This window comes from Aedes aegypti, chromosome 3, assembly GCF_002204515.2.
Source record: "Aedes aegypti strain LVP_AGWG chromosome 3, AaegL5.0 Primary Assembly, whole genome shotgun sequence".
Taxonomy (NCBI): Eukaryota; Metazoa; Arthropoda; class Insecta; order Diptera; family Culicidae; genus Aedes; species Aedes aegypti.
The window spans coordinates 44786570-44801398 of record NC_035109.1 but is presented as its reverse complement, the minus strand read 5'-3'; the positions used below and the strand labels follow the sequence as shown (position 1 = coordinate 44801398).

The window sequence follows — 14829 nt, the reverse complement described above, 5'->3', positions numbered from 1 at the left end:
TCCGGAGCTTGCTTCAAGTGGTACAACCCTCCTTTACGTTGTCCAACTAGCACTGATTTTTCTCCTTTCAGGATACGGCACTCCTGCTCGAACAGAACCCGAAACCCCAAATCCGTGATTCTACTTACCGACAGCAGGTTACCAGCAAGAGACGGGACGTGCAAAACGTTGTCAAGCCGCACATTCATTTTTGCACCATCTCCGTTGTAAGAGACGAGCTTACCTGTACCGCTTCCCGATGATTTAATGGACTTTCCGTCCGCCAGGCAAACCGCCGTTGCCTTGGATTTATCCACATCCACCAACAACGATGCATCACTGGTCATGTGAGACGTTGCACCAGAATCCAGGTACCAGAAACCGGATCCGCCGACTCTACCCGCTGCTAAACACACCTCGAAACTGGAATCTGAGTTGATTGCGACGTTTGCCTTCGGGCCATCGGACTTCTCCTTCCCACGCTTTTCCTGTGCCAGCTTCTGGCAATCACGCCGGAAATGGCCCGACTTCTTGCAGTAATGACACAACAACTCCCTATTCACTTTCGGCTTACTCACATTTTTCGATTTTGCCGAACTTATCACCAGAGCCTTATTCTCACTGGAGTCACTTTCGACACGACGTCGACCTTCGTCAAGCAGCTTACCCTTCACAAAGTCCACTGTAAGATCTGCATCCGGTCGACTCTCAAGTGCCACAATCAAACCGTCGTACGATCGCGGAAGACTGGACAGCATCAACGCGACGAACCAGTTGTCCTTCGCTTCCTCACCCAGAGCAGACAAGCGGAGCCGTAACGCCGTCATCTGCTTGAGATGTTCCGCCATGTTACCATCTTCTGCCATCCGGATGGTAATCAACTGTCGCACTACGTGGATTATGCTGGACAGAGATGAGCGCTCGTGGTAATCCTTCAGCGCATCCCACATCTCCTTTGCCGTTTGCTTCGTCATCACGTGGATTAGCTGCGTGTCCTCCAAAGCCAGACCGATTAGTGCTTGCGCCTTCTCGTCTTCCGAGGTCCAGGTCGCATCAGCAGCTTCCGGTTTCGGATCGATGACCACTCTCAGCAGCTTCTCCTTCGTCAGAAGCAAACGCATTTTAAACTTCCACACCGCGTAATTTCCGTCGTTCAATCTTTCGACCGTCGCTTTTGTGTCCGCCATCTTGTTTTTCACAAGCACACCGACGACACTTCCGATCCGAAAAGAACGATCTGAAAATCCACTACCACGCTACAAATGTCCTCAAAACTCAAGCACTTCCAACGCTAACTGGGCCAATAACCTATTGGAGTTGAGGTTACAGCGGAATGAAATGCCGAGTTTAATTAATTTACGAAATAAACGGAACTTTATTCAACAACGATGTTAACTCTACGAATTCACTTTCACTTTTGCTTTTGGCGCGTGATGCGCAATGATGCTGCTGTTGGTAAAGACCTACAACAGAGAGAGGCGCAACATAAAGATGTCATCTTAAAGAGGTGCAGAGTGGCATGCTCGTTGTCTATATCAACATCATTTGTGTGTGATAGTTGTGACTCCGATTATGGAACTTCGTATCACCTGATATGTAACTGTCCAGTTTTTGCGCAAATGCGATTCCAATTACTTGGTAGGGTTTCGTTCTGCTTCGTCGTAAGAGCTGCTATTCGTCGTATCAAACTTAAAATGTTCCACTACGGCGGATATTCCAACTTACCTGCAACATAGATTCATTTTCCAAATGTAATTTTGTGAAAGCTTTTATGATTCGTCCATCTGTACACCAAAAATGCAATGAAACTACTGTATTTCGATAAATAACTTCAGTTCAATTATCCACTTTACACTTTTTCACCGAAACCGCATGGACGAACACGATTTGAGAGAAATGCTTAGCGATCGACATCAGTCACACCACTTTCCAACACAAGTTTCTTCTCGCCCCCCTGTGTGACTAACATCGCCGGGCACTTATTTTCATTATGGAAAACTTTCGTACTTCTTCAGTGATGGATTTCATTCCAATCACACGCCGTAAAACTTCAATAAATCCCCAAATTTTACGAAATTTCCTCAACCGCCGCGAATAATTGAGAATGTAAACAAAGTTCAATCCGTCGTACTGAGAAAAAAAAAGTTTGTGCGCATCAATGTGTGCGCGACGCTCGACGTAAAAATACGGTTCCTTTGATTGTGTTGTTTTCGCTGTACTGTGAGCAAATGCCAGAATTGTACGGTCAAAAGTAATTGTGTTCATATGTTTGGGCTGAATTTTGATAAGAAACAATTAATTTTAAAGGAAATTAGTATATTCCATCATGCTGAAGGAATGGAGGGAGATGCCCGTAGATCTATATTTTCTAGTAAAACATTTTATTATAGCGTTGATGTATTGTGTCTTAGCCACTCAATACATCAAAGTGAGCCGTAAGTTGTGAGACGAATCTGGAAACTGATTGCGACGGAGTTGAAAACGATACGACGGATTGAGAATACGGTAAGATGCATTTTCTTTGCATTATTTCCAAAAAGAGATCAAGATTTATCAAAATGTTATTGTACAATGCTAAAGCCGTTTTGAGAAAGAATTGTTTGGCATCGGTTTGTATCAGCATCATTCACTGCAATACTGGGAAAATTGCAGTTCTCGCTGATCAATGCTTAATACGATGGATACTAGCACATCACCCTAAACACTTATTAAGTGAAACTGAATTCAGAAGCCTGAATCTTCAGGACATTCTCTTATTCTTAACCCGCTGTGGTAATGAGCTATAGGCTCTCTTTATGCTCATGCGTTTTGCAGTGCCCTTTTTAGGGCGCTTTTCGAACCCATTGTGGTATGGAGCTACATGCTCTCAATTCGCTTATGCGATTTTCCCTCTTCAAGGGACCCCACTCCTATTTCCTCCCATCTTTCCCTTCCCTTTCCTCTCCCATCGGGTAGATGATGAAATAAGCTCAAATATGGCGATGGCACAAATCTCCCAACTGGTGGGGAACGTGCCTTTGGAGCCGGCCTTCTGATACCTGATACCTGAGGTATTCACACGCTAATTCGAACACTTTTCTGCCCCTCCTCTATGTCAAACAGTAGAATCCTACCATCAAAATAGCTTTCTAGAAGCTAACACAACTGCACCGGTACCTTGAGGCAGTGAAGTGCGTGGGCTATCGCTTTCCAGCTTGCGATGTTGAACGTATTCTTCACATCCAGAGTGACAACCGCGCAGTAACGGATGTCGCTCCTTTTATGATCGATTGTCACCTCAGCAGTCTGAAGTACCGACTGGATGGAGAGTAGATTTAGCTTACTTTAATCCAAACTGGTTGTTCGATAGGCCGTCCGCACTTTCCGTTTACGGTACTATCCTGTTGAGAATCAACCTCTCCAATAACTTGCCCGTCGTATCTAGTGGACAGATAGGTCTATACGCCGACAGGTCACCTGGTGGTTTTCTTACCTTTGGTAGTAGCACCAATTATGTCGCTTCCATACATCCGGGAAGATTCCTATGCAGCGTTGCATTGTAGTTCTGAACATGTCCGGATCCGCATTCACTGCCGCTTTTAAGGCAACATTTGGGATACCATCGGGTCCCGATGCCTTGTTTGACGCCAATCATCGCACGACTTCTGCCAGCTCTTCGTTCGTCACCGTCGCCACTTCTTCTCCTTCATCTGCCGCATACGGCGCTGGGGGCCATGGGCTTATGGGATGGTGCGGGAAGAGTACATCGATTATCGATCGCAGCAACTCGGGCGACTTCTCTTGGGGCGCTATGGCACCTTTGGTCTTAGCCATTACCACTCGGACTATCAGCATGCCCGTTTTCGACTCTTGATTTCCTTTTTGAGAGCTAACATTGCCTCTCTGAATGCTGCACCGCATTCTTCTGTTTGTGCTTCTGTGCGTGCGCGTTGCATTCTTCGTGTAGCCCAAAGGCAGATTGCTCGAAGATTTGCAATTGATTCGCACCACCAGTACACCGGCGGCCTGTTCTCTCTTGGAGGGGCTTTTCTAGCCATGGAAGCATTACACGCTCGTGATATCACAGCAACTAGCTCTTCACCGTTTAGGTCCAGAGTGTTTCTTTCGCGTCTCAGGGCTTCAGTGAACACAGTTCCGTCAGGTCCGTCACACTCGGGCTCAGATTGGGTACCACTTCTAGTACTGCATTTGGTCCCTCGGTAGTGCAAAAGGTACCCAAGTTTGACAGATCGCAGTACACTTTCACGGCATTCTAGATTACCTTGAGCCATAAAAATTTGAGCAACTGCAAGGGACATGGAGGTCTTTAATTTGTCTTTGGTGAACACTTCGCCGTCGAAGTGCGCTGTTTTCCACCCTCGGGTTTTAGTCGAGTTACATCGCACTGCCCTTCGCCCACCTTGTATTATACTATAACGTATCGAATGATGATCGCTATGAGTATAACCAAAGACAAATTAAAGACCTCCATGTCCCTTGCAGTTGCCCAAAATTTTATGGCTCAAGAGGTAATCTAGAATGCCGTGAAAAGTGTACTGCGATCTGTCAAACTTGGGTATCTTTTGCACTATCGAGGGACCGAATGCAGTACTAGAAGTGGTACCCAATCTGAGCCCGAGAGCGACGGAGAGGGATTCCAACAATAGCTGGCCTCTTTGGTTGGTGCAGCGGCTACCTCACTCCACTGCCCGTGAATCAAAGTCGCCAGCTATCACTACTGGCTACCGATTAGCTAGTTCGGCTATAATCCTGTCGAACATGTGGGAAAATTCCTCAATCGACCACCGCACATTGTTCCAGATTTTCAAATAGCTGGCAAAAACCCCATTTCCAAACTTAGTTTTTAGTTGAAAAACAAAGTCAAACCTATCAGATAGTTGAGAATACGTACGAGGAGTTAAAAATAAACATTGTTTCTACATGTTCAGACGTTAAATAGCTGTACATATATAAAAAAAAAACCTAAATTTTTGCTTCAAAACTCACTTAATCCATTTTCACCAAAACCCGTGAAAAAATGGATTTCAGCATATTTTTTTCTGGTCGATAACTCATTCTCATATAGATTGAACATCTTCGGATGCAAATTTTAATTCATGTGTCGTTAACCTTATTAAATTAATACTTATTGTTGTAGGTTCTTAAAATATTTGAAGAAGAGCTTCTTTATACCGTACAAATCGCTCCCCGCCACTCCCCGCGGAGATATCTTGCTCAAACGCGCGTTCAAGACTAAGGAATCGATTGAAGAAGATTCTTCTTGCCTAAGTTTGCCTAAACGATAGTTGTTTGAAAAAGTTGAAAAAACAGCATTGTTGTTAAAAATTTACCCTATGACAACCAAAATATTGTGATGTCAAAAATAGAGTTTTATACCGTAAATCATGTTCCAACACACTTATTATGGATAAAAAAAGTGAAATATTGAGAATGCGCAATTTATGCCATGGTTTTTTTTAAAAACTGGACCAATGTGCAAATGTCGTCCCTATAGCTGCTAGCTTTTGAGACTTATCTGCCACCCAGTTCCCGTTTTTGGCTGGTATGCGGTATGGGTCCGATAGTAACACCACGTCAATCTTGGTTTCCGAGACTGACTGCCAAAGCAGCTGCTGGGCTGCATCAGAGTGGTTTAAATTTAACTGTGTTACTTCCGTTTTGGCTGCTTTGATTCTCCGCTTGTGCCCGGACATTTGGGTCCGCCCGTTAAGTGTCCGTTGTTTGCTCTGTCGACACATATTAGGCATTTAGCGATTTGCTTTCAATCGCTTGCCCTATGGCTTTCGGTGCCGAATTTTCTGCACATCTTACTTCTGTCGGAACCATAGACGCCTAAGCTATCTGGGCATTATAAATTTTCATAGATATCTATAGAAAATGATTATTGAAACGAGCCTCGAAAGTGAGAGCTTTTGAAAGGCATAAATTGAAACATTTCGTGTAAAATGTTTCCCATACAAAGTAGAGTGTCCGGAATTTGAAGCTGTCCGTAATATGAATTGAAACGGTAGGTAAGAAATGAGATGTTAAGGCCTTAAATCAATCAAAGCAGCCCAGGCAGTCGTTTTTTTTTTGTTTTACGTGAATGTCAATCCAGAAAGACTTTTTCATACGATCGTGACGATGGCCGGTACAATGGACGAATTGTTGAAAGAGCTCAACTATGATTTTAACTATCTGCTGCACGAGGTACGGACAAGCTCGAGACATCTGAAACTGGAAAGCCGCCGCACTGTGGAAGCATGGATCCAGAAGCTGTCGGCCACCAATCAATCGATGGAGGAAGTTCGGCTGAGGAACGATTTCCTCTTCTACTTGGCAAGGAGCTGCGAAGAGGGAACTCTCTTGCCACCGTTCGACCAGAGGCCACCTACTGGCTATGTTCTAAATTCGTCACATTTGATGGTAACAGTTAAATGTTTTATATCTCTCAGAGAGATTATCTCTATTAACCCTCTTCCTTTCAAAAAGCCGATTTTAGGTACCGAAATGACCGCTTCCACCAGTAGCAAACCGATCTACGAGGCTTACTCGGGACCATCAAGCTCAGGATCGCAGTCACAAAAGGCCGAACTGTTCAAACGATCGCCGGATGGAGGAGCATTTTTGGTTTCGCAACCTGTACCACGATGTGGCGCTTTCTGCTATCTTGCCGTCGTTAGCAAACAACCCAAATAGGACAAACACACTTACCTGGCCGTGCCTTTGGCAATCTTTATCCGGTCGTCGATCATCAACGTGGGAACGGCGCTGCTTTTCGGAAATAGTTTCATATCTAACGATCCACCGGGCATATACTGGTACACCAAACAAGGTTCGCCATCTGAAATTGATACGTTGAATCGAAACATTGTATAATTTAATAAACTGTTTTATCGTACTTTTATCTTAGTTTTCAACAGCTGATTGGAGATATAGAAATATGTTTTCAAGAATTTCCGTATCTTCAATCAGCTGTTTATAGTAGTTTACGGAGCAAGTTGCAGAATGATGACTTTTACAGCACGAGTCGTAAAATTATCCTACGAGGCTTGCCTCGTAGGATAATTACGACGAGTTCTGTAAGTCATCATTTTGCAATAAGTTAAGTACAACATTTTTTGCAATTTCGTTGAAGGCCACTTGAGGGTATCAGAAATTATATCGGAATGCATTCACCTTTATTTTACAATTTATGAAAAAAAATTGTATAATGATTCATTACGCAACTCAAAACAGTTGCATAATGATAAAGTGTTACGTAATGAATCATAACAGAACTGATTTCAATTTCGTAATGACTATTCCCGCACTCAGTGATGCGTATAATACATTTTTTATGCTATTGTCGCATCGCTGTTGCATTCACATGCAGGAGGTTTCTAAACATTCATTTGTGACATTCGGGTTGCTACTGATACATTCTTACTGCAGCCATGAATGTATTACCTGACATGTATAAGAGTAGCGTGCCATTCTTTCCAGCCTCCCATGAACGTTATGCCATCGTGCATGACGGGAGTGCCAAATGAATGTAAAAACCAATCATGACGCAGCTGCGATCTTAACGACAACTCTTCACTCGTTTGATTCTGAGCCAAATCACCACTTCATCACAGCTCTGAACTGTCAAACGTCGCCTTTATGACGTTATCTTGCAGTATTTTATACATCATGCGTTTTCACTGCTGCGCTATGGACCAATGCACGAGTTCATTATTTGACGTTTTAGCGGTGCCGTGTTATTTATGTGACCATGGAAACGAGTGAATTCGGCACCACTCAAATGTCAAATTAGTGAACTCGTGCATTGGCCCATGGACCAGTGCACGAGTTCACTATTTGAGTTTCAATGGTCACATAAATAACACGGCACCGCTTAAACGTCAAAAAATGAACTCGTACACAGGTCAATTGGAAGAGTGGGCGTTCATTGGACGCAACAAAAAAGCGGCACAAACGGAGCACCATTTTAGGTTTGCTTCTACTCTCTTTATTCGTATCGGTTTCGGCTTCGTGCCGTTCTCGCACAAGGTGCTGTCCATAAACCACGTTGTCATCCATGGGGGGGCGTGAGATGGGGATAGTTTGTTTGACCAAAGATCACGATCGACATATTTTTTTATACATGAAAGATCATGAAAATAAAAAAAAATGACCAGTGAGTTATGGACAGCCCTCAAGCTAGTGCGGCTGGTTGATACAAGAATAAAAAGAAAAGCATATTTCAATCGGTGCATCATGATAATACAGGTTTACGTCTACTACAGTAATTCATTATAACCATGATACATTTGTAGCTGACCAAAAAAAAAGTCACAGTCGCGCGTGACTTTTATTTTCAGTATCACATGAAAGTTTTTGATGCATGAAAGTCATGGTAGTCAATGCGTGATTGTCACGCTCACTACAGTTTTTGACGGTACATTTTGGTTCACTGCCCGCACTGCATGCTTCAGTGTAGCAAAGTAGGCCGTTTCATGACAGATTGGCGTGATGAAAAACAGCCTATTACGATGAGAAAATGCAAAAAAAAATGATTTTCCAACCGATTTTTTCAAAGTGGATGGCTCCGATTTAGATTTATCCCAATTGATAAGGGCTGCATTATGAAACCGGTTTCCCTGACGGTTCAGGGGTTTCTTCGGAGTCCATCAGGGTTAAAATATGTTGAAATACGATGTGGTCAATCATTTTACTTGTAAACTGATTATATTCAAAATTTTTATACAAAAACACTATCGATATATACAAGGCCTAGAACCGCATATTTGTTAAGTTCGGCAAAATTAGGCATTGTTGAGAAAATGGAGTACCGTAATTCGGGGGATAATTGATCACTGGACCAAAAATCCAAGGAACATGAATGTTCAATAATGATCAAGATTTTGACATCACTGTGTATAACGAAACATTCAGCATCCATGAAAGGAAAAGCTATTTGATACCGACCTGGTCAAAATCAAATAGCTTTTCCTTTCATGGATGCTGAATGTTTCGTTATACACAGTGATGTCAAAATCTTGATCATTATTGAACATTCATGTTCCTTGGATTTTTTAACGAAAATGTCAAACATTTGGGCAAAGATTTTGTTATATGATGGTTAAAAGTATTTTTTCGGGGATAATGATACATTTTCTATGGGACAGATTTAGCTGTAAAATTGGGTTTTCTTAAATTCAGTATGGGAAACAACTCTTAAAGTTGAAGATATTCAATTTACCCTAACAATAATTTGAAACTATCTGGTTGTGATAGTCTTGTCGGAATACTCCGTCCAAAAATATTAGAAGAACATGCAACTTCAATAATAATTGAAATTTTGATACCGTGATAAATATTACGAATTTTATCACAATTATGAATATTTCCTAGACCTGACTCTCTCGAACAACTTGCTGGATATGACAAAGCCCGTCAGCTTAAACGAACTGTCCTCGGATCATCGCCCGATAACATTCAGCATAAGTCTCTTAGCTCCAACTGTACGACTAACACAAAAAAACCGCTGCTATGCTCGTGCGGACTGGCCTCGTCTCCATCGTGAGGTCAACGCTAAGCTGAACCTACTAGATCCAACTGTAGTAACCCTCAATGACGAAGCTGATATTGACGCTGCTATAGTGCTCCTGACAACGACCATACTTGACGCAGAAGCTGCTGCGGTCCCTGAAGTCCAGCAACGAACTTATCAAACTGCAACAATTCCTGAAAGTACACGTAAATTGATTGCATTACGTAATAAACGGCGGCGCCAGTGGTATCGGAGAAGAGATCCCATTTACCGAGACATAGTTTCGTCCCTTAATCGCAGAATTCGTGAAGAGTGCGATCAAGCCAATTACAACAAATTCAAGCAAACGCTGAGCACGCTGAACGATGATCGTGACACTCTCTGGAGAATCACCAAAGCTCTGCGTAAATCCACCAAATACAGCCCACCACTGCGCCAAGGAGACACCATCATCGCCTCGTCGGTAGAGAAAGCGCAGCTACTGGCCATGAACTTTGCACAAGCACACTCCAACCAAATGGCGGACGATCCTGAAACCGTCGTAGCGGTCAACGAGTCAATCAACCGCATCGACCAGACCCAATTGGATGGCACTCACCCATGGCTGATCCACCCAAAGGAAGTAGCCCAGACAATTCGAAAACTGAAATCCAAAAAATCTCCGGGTCATGACAACATCCGGAACTGCGTTATCAAGAAGCTACCTCGAAAGGCCATTGTTTTTCTTGCCAAAATATTTTCTGCTTGCCTTCGAAACGGGTATTTTCCATCCAGTTGGAAACATGCCGTTGTGATTGGTATTCCGAAGCCAAACAAAGATTCTATGATTGCGTCTAACTATAGACCAATTAGTCTCTTGCCTACCTTCAGCAAACTTCTAGAACGCATAATCCTAAAGCGTATAGAGCAACACCTTGAAAACACTCGGATCATCCCCGATGAACAGTTTGGCTTCAAACGAGGGCATTCTACCAATCACCAGCTCGTCCGTCTGGTAAGGGAGATTCGCACCAATTTTGCGCAGGGTAGATCTTCAGGCATGGTCCTATTAGATGTTGAAAAAGCTTACGATTCCGTATGGCAGGAGGCAATCCTTCATAAAATATCAAGAGGAAATTTTCCTCTATACGTCTTGAAAATCATTCGCTCCTTCCTCCTGAACCGCTGCTATCACGTAGCAGTTAACGGGCAAACGTCGAATAGGTACCAAATACCTTTTGGCGTTCCGCAAGGTGCTGTACTAAGCCCCACACTTTACAACATCTTCACTGCTGACCTAGTGATGCTTGAAGATGTTCAGTATTATCTCTTCGCTGACGATACGGGTTTTGTCGCATCCGATTCTGACCCCGCCATAGTAATCACCAAGCTACAATCGGCCCAAAACTCCATCGAATCCTATCAGAAGAAATGGAAAATCAAAACCAACGCGGATAAATCGGGGGTGACCCATTTCGCATAAAGACGTTTCGCATAAGGACGTTTCGCATACGGACGTTTGGCATAATGGACGTTTCGCATAAAGCAGTTTCATATAAGAACAGGTAGCATTTTAAAGAAGGCATATAATTCTCTTTATGCCAAACGTCCATTATGCGAAACGTCCACCCATAAAATTATGCGAAACGTCCTTATGCGAAACGTCTTTATGCGAAACGTCCCTCCCCCGGATAAATCACAGGCGATTTTTTTCACCCGCAAACGAAGTCCCCACAAACTTCCGCAAAATCAGATCTCTGTATGGAGCCGCGAGATCCCATGGTCAAACGACGCGAAATATCTTGGACTAACTATGGACCGCAAACTAACGTTCGCTACCCACATTCAGAACACTCTCAGAACATGCAACAAATTGATAAGAATGCTTTACCCCCTGATCAATCGGCGTTCACGGTTGGATACGAACTCAAAGCTCCTAATATACAAGACGGTGTTCATGCCGTCAATGACGTACGGATTTCCCGCCTGGTATGACTGCGCTGCTGTTCATAAAAAGAAGCTTCAAGTGAAACAAAATAGGATACTAAAAATAATCCTGAACCTAGACCCACAGTATCCAACAGATGGCGTTCACGAAATTGCAAAAATGGAAAAAATCAACGACTGGTTCCAACGTGTCCTTCCAAAGTTTTGGACGGGATGTGCAACATCAGCAAACCCTTTGCTCGAGCAATTGTGCCTGTAGTTCCTGTGATATAAGAATAGTAGTATTGTACCTTTCTTCTATCTATACCCTTTCTATTTGCTATGATGAAGGTTTTTCTTACCTTTTCCTTCCATGAATTCAATTCAACCGGTAATTTTGTAATTAATTGTTTTATTTTAGCTGTTGAAAGGATTTCCATAACTCAGCTTAAGATACCTACACGCCATGTAACGTTAAATTTGAATTAATAAATAAAATGAAAATGAAAAAATGAAAATGAAAATGAATATTTCCTTACGTGGTGAACTTCTAGTTAATCCATTCAATCACCTTAATGTGAAGATGCATCGAAGCCAAACCACCTGCGAGTGACAAGTGAGTTAAATTTTCAGCACAAATGGTCGGCGTTAAGCCAGAGTGGACCAAGTGACATTTTTCATATTTTGAGAAAAATGGGCTTAAAGTCTAACGCTTTGTAATTTTTAACTCGTTAAAATTTTAGTTCAATATTTCTATCATGAAAAATCTCAATCCAAATCTCTGATAGAACGATTTTTTGATGGACTATGTCCACTTGGTCCACTCTGACTGAATTAAAGGCCACCGTTCTGTAAGTTGGTTCACTTTGACTGAACAATTTCTAGGAAAATAACAATCATGTAATGGTTGCATGATCAAACTGGGTGCATACCTCTAAGATAAAAAGATTATCAAGACCCTTCGACATCAGTACCGTAAATTTTTCAATAATCCATATCGTCAATCCCGAAAACAATGGCATTACGATAGCTTGAAGATTAAGGTTTTGCAGTTTCAGTACATTGAAGACCAGTAATATTCAAATATGCGTTCAGTCAGAGTGGGCCAAGTGAAAATCTTGAGTACCGACCAAAATATACTGGTCCAATAAGCTGGTTCTAGGACGTTCCATACATACACCATAGAACTACCATAAACTTCTATCGGACTCTGAAATCGACTAAAAATCAATAATCAATCAGGTTATTGCTCTACAACACTTGGTCCGCTCTGTCTGCACAGAAATTGTTACAATTTCTGACCGCCCATCCAAATATGGTAAAAGCCAAAATCAAATGAATTGAATCTAGTCAAATTTATGAACTCCTATTGATTGATGAATAAAAGAATCATTCGATTTTGAAAAATTTGACAAATCTCTTGAAATGTTTTTAATTTACTCGCATTCCTCAGCGCGCTGATAATTTTCGCCATCATCCAAAGTAGATTTATTACATATCTCTCGCATTTTACGGCATTCATCAAATCTGATCAAAGTGAAATGGTGGTAAGGTAATTTCGCATCTAATGAAAGAATAAACCAATTTTCCAAAGTTTTGTACTTGGTCCCCTCTGACTTTACGCCGACCAAATGGTCTTCTAGTTCTCTAGATTTGTACTCTAGAAAATTCGAGGTTTGGTTCCCATGCATCTTTCATTTTCATTCATTTTGCAGCGTTTGGTGGGGCAATGAGAGCGCAAGTCAGTCCAAAGCCGGGGGAAGGGATAGGTAATGATCGTAATAGCCTATGCGGACCACTTGAACACCATCGGAAAGGATAAGAAGGGTTAGGGTAGGGTATAGGGAATGGAGAAGACTTGACACAGTAACAGCTATCAATTATCAAAATTCATCGCTCCCTGGAAAATATAATCCCAAGCCCAGGGAGGTTTGGTTCCCATGCATCTTTACCTTAATATAGGTTTAAAAATAAATATTTCGCTACAGAAAGTCGCTCAGTTCCTCGAAATAAAAACAAAAGTTTGAATTACACTACCCATTATAAATACGGACTCACTAAAATAAGTATTGCAACACCCAGTTAAATATTGAATCAGCCCATAAAAAGTTTAGCATCACCTCAAAATAGGTTAATTTACATTGCTTTATCTCGAGATCCTTATGATATGCGAAGAACCAACCTTCAGCAAAGTTGTTCAGCGGATCAAGGCTACAATTGAGCATGTTCTATCTTGTGATCCACATGAGATAGAAAGTTCGAGTCTTCGGCAAAGTTGCTCAAAAGGTAAATGACATTCGGAAAGCAAATAGTTTGGTTTGCAATTTTGTCGCTAGGTGGCATTAGTGAGCATGTAAAATTAAGCATTTTAAGCAAGTTCTATCTTGTGATCTACATGAGATAGAGAGTTCGAGTCTTCGGCAAATTTGTTCAGAAGGTCGAGGACATTCAGAAGACAGACAGTTTGGTTTGAATTTTTGCTGATAGAAGGTGCTAGTGAGCATGTAAAATTAAGCGTGCTAAACTAGTTATTTCTTGTGATCTACAAGATATAGAAAGCTCGAGTCTTCGGGAAAATTGTTCAGAGTCCGGTTGGTGCCACCAGTAAGCAATCAAATTTAACGATTTCAAGCGAGTTATATCGTCTGACCCAGATACGATAAAAAATTAGAGTCTTGAATATCCAATGATTTAAACCCGAATCACTCGGAAATGAAGTGAATCAGGACTGAATCGCTGGAATATGAAGTGAATTATACCTGAAATTATTTTATATGATGTCATACCTAAATCTTTTTAATATGAGGTGAATCTGGCATGATTTGTTAAAAATTAAGTAGATCAATCCAGGATCTCATAACATTGAAGTGAATCAGTCTTAAATTATTTGAACGTTAAGTTAATCACACCTGCGTCATTAGAAAATGAAGGGAGTTAGTCCTAAACTGATTGGAAGACATGAATCACTGGAAAATGCAGTTAAACAAAAAATGAATATCATAAACTCGAAATGAATCATACCTGAATTACTTGAATATGAAGTAAATCAGACCTGAATCTCGTGAATATGAAGTAAATTAGACCTATGAAGTGAATCAAACCTGATGCACTTGAATACGCAATGAATCCGATATGAATCGCTTGGATGTGGAGCGAATCTAATATGAATCACTTGACTATGAAGATAATCAGTCCTGAATCACTTAAATATGAAGTGTATCTGTCCTGAATCACTTGAATATAAAATGAATCAGACTTGAATCACTTGTATATGAAGTGAATCTGACCTGAATCACTTAAATATGAAGTATGAAAGAATTGAAACATTTGAATACAGCGAATCAGTCTCGATTATGAAGAGAATTCTCAAAAAGAATTTAAGAAATTTAGAGATTAACTAAATCTGCTAATCTGCTAATATCAACGCACCCCCTAGCCATGGCCAATCT

At 41.6% G+C, this 14829-nt stretch overlaps 2 protein-coding genes across 2 annotated transcripts in view; one reads left to right on the top strand and one right to left on the bottom strand.

Annotated features, from left to right (window-relative positions):
* LOC5568148 (serine/threonine-protein kinase pelle) overlaps nucleotides 1–14829 on the bottom strand; it is a 32836-nt gene that overhangs the window by 5962 nt on the left and 12045 nt on the right. Inside the window, exon 5 of the mRNA XM_021848629.1 lies at nucleotides 6673–6802. Coding sequence (XP_021704321.1) covers nucleotides 6673–6802 — 130 coding nt within the window. The remainder of the gene's footprint in view (nucleotides 1–6672; nucleotides 6803–14829) is intronic.
* On the top strand, nucleotides 5934–6865 carry LOC110677663. The gene is made up of 2 exons (XM_021848630.1): nucleotides 5934–6384; nucleotides 6451–6865. The coding sequence occupies exons 1-2, from the start codon at nucleotides 6103–6105 to the stop codon at nucleotides 6655–6657; spliced, it is 489 nt and encodes a 162-aa protein (XP_021704322.1). The 5' UTR covers nucleotides 5934–6102; the 3' UTR covers nucleotides 6658–6865.

Excerpts from the sequence above, each read along its gene's own strand:
- LOC110677663 (XM_021848630.1), top strand. The coding sequence starts at position 6,103 with ATGGCCGGTACAATGGACGAATTGTTGAAAGAGCTCAACTATGATTTT. Across the intron at positions 6,385-6,450 it reads TAAATTCGTCACATTTGATG|CCGATTTTAGGTACCGAAAT; the intron begins GTAACAGTTAAA and ends CCTTTCAAAAAG.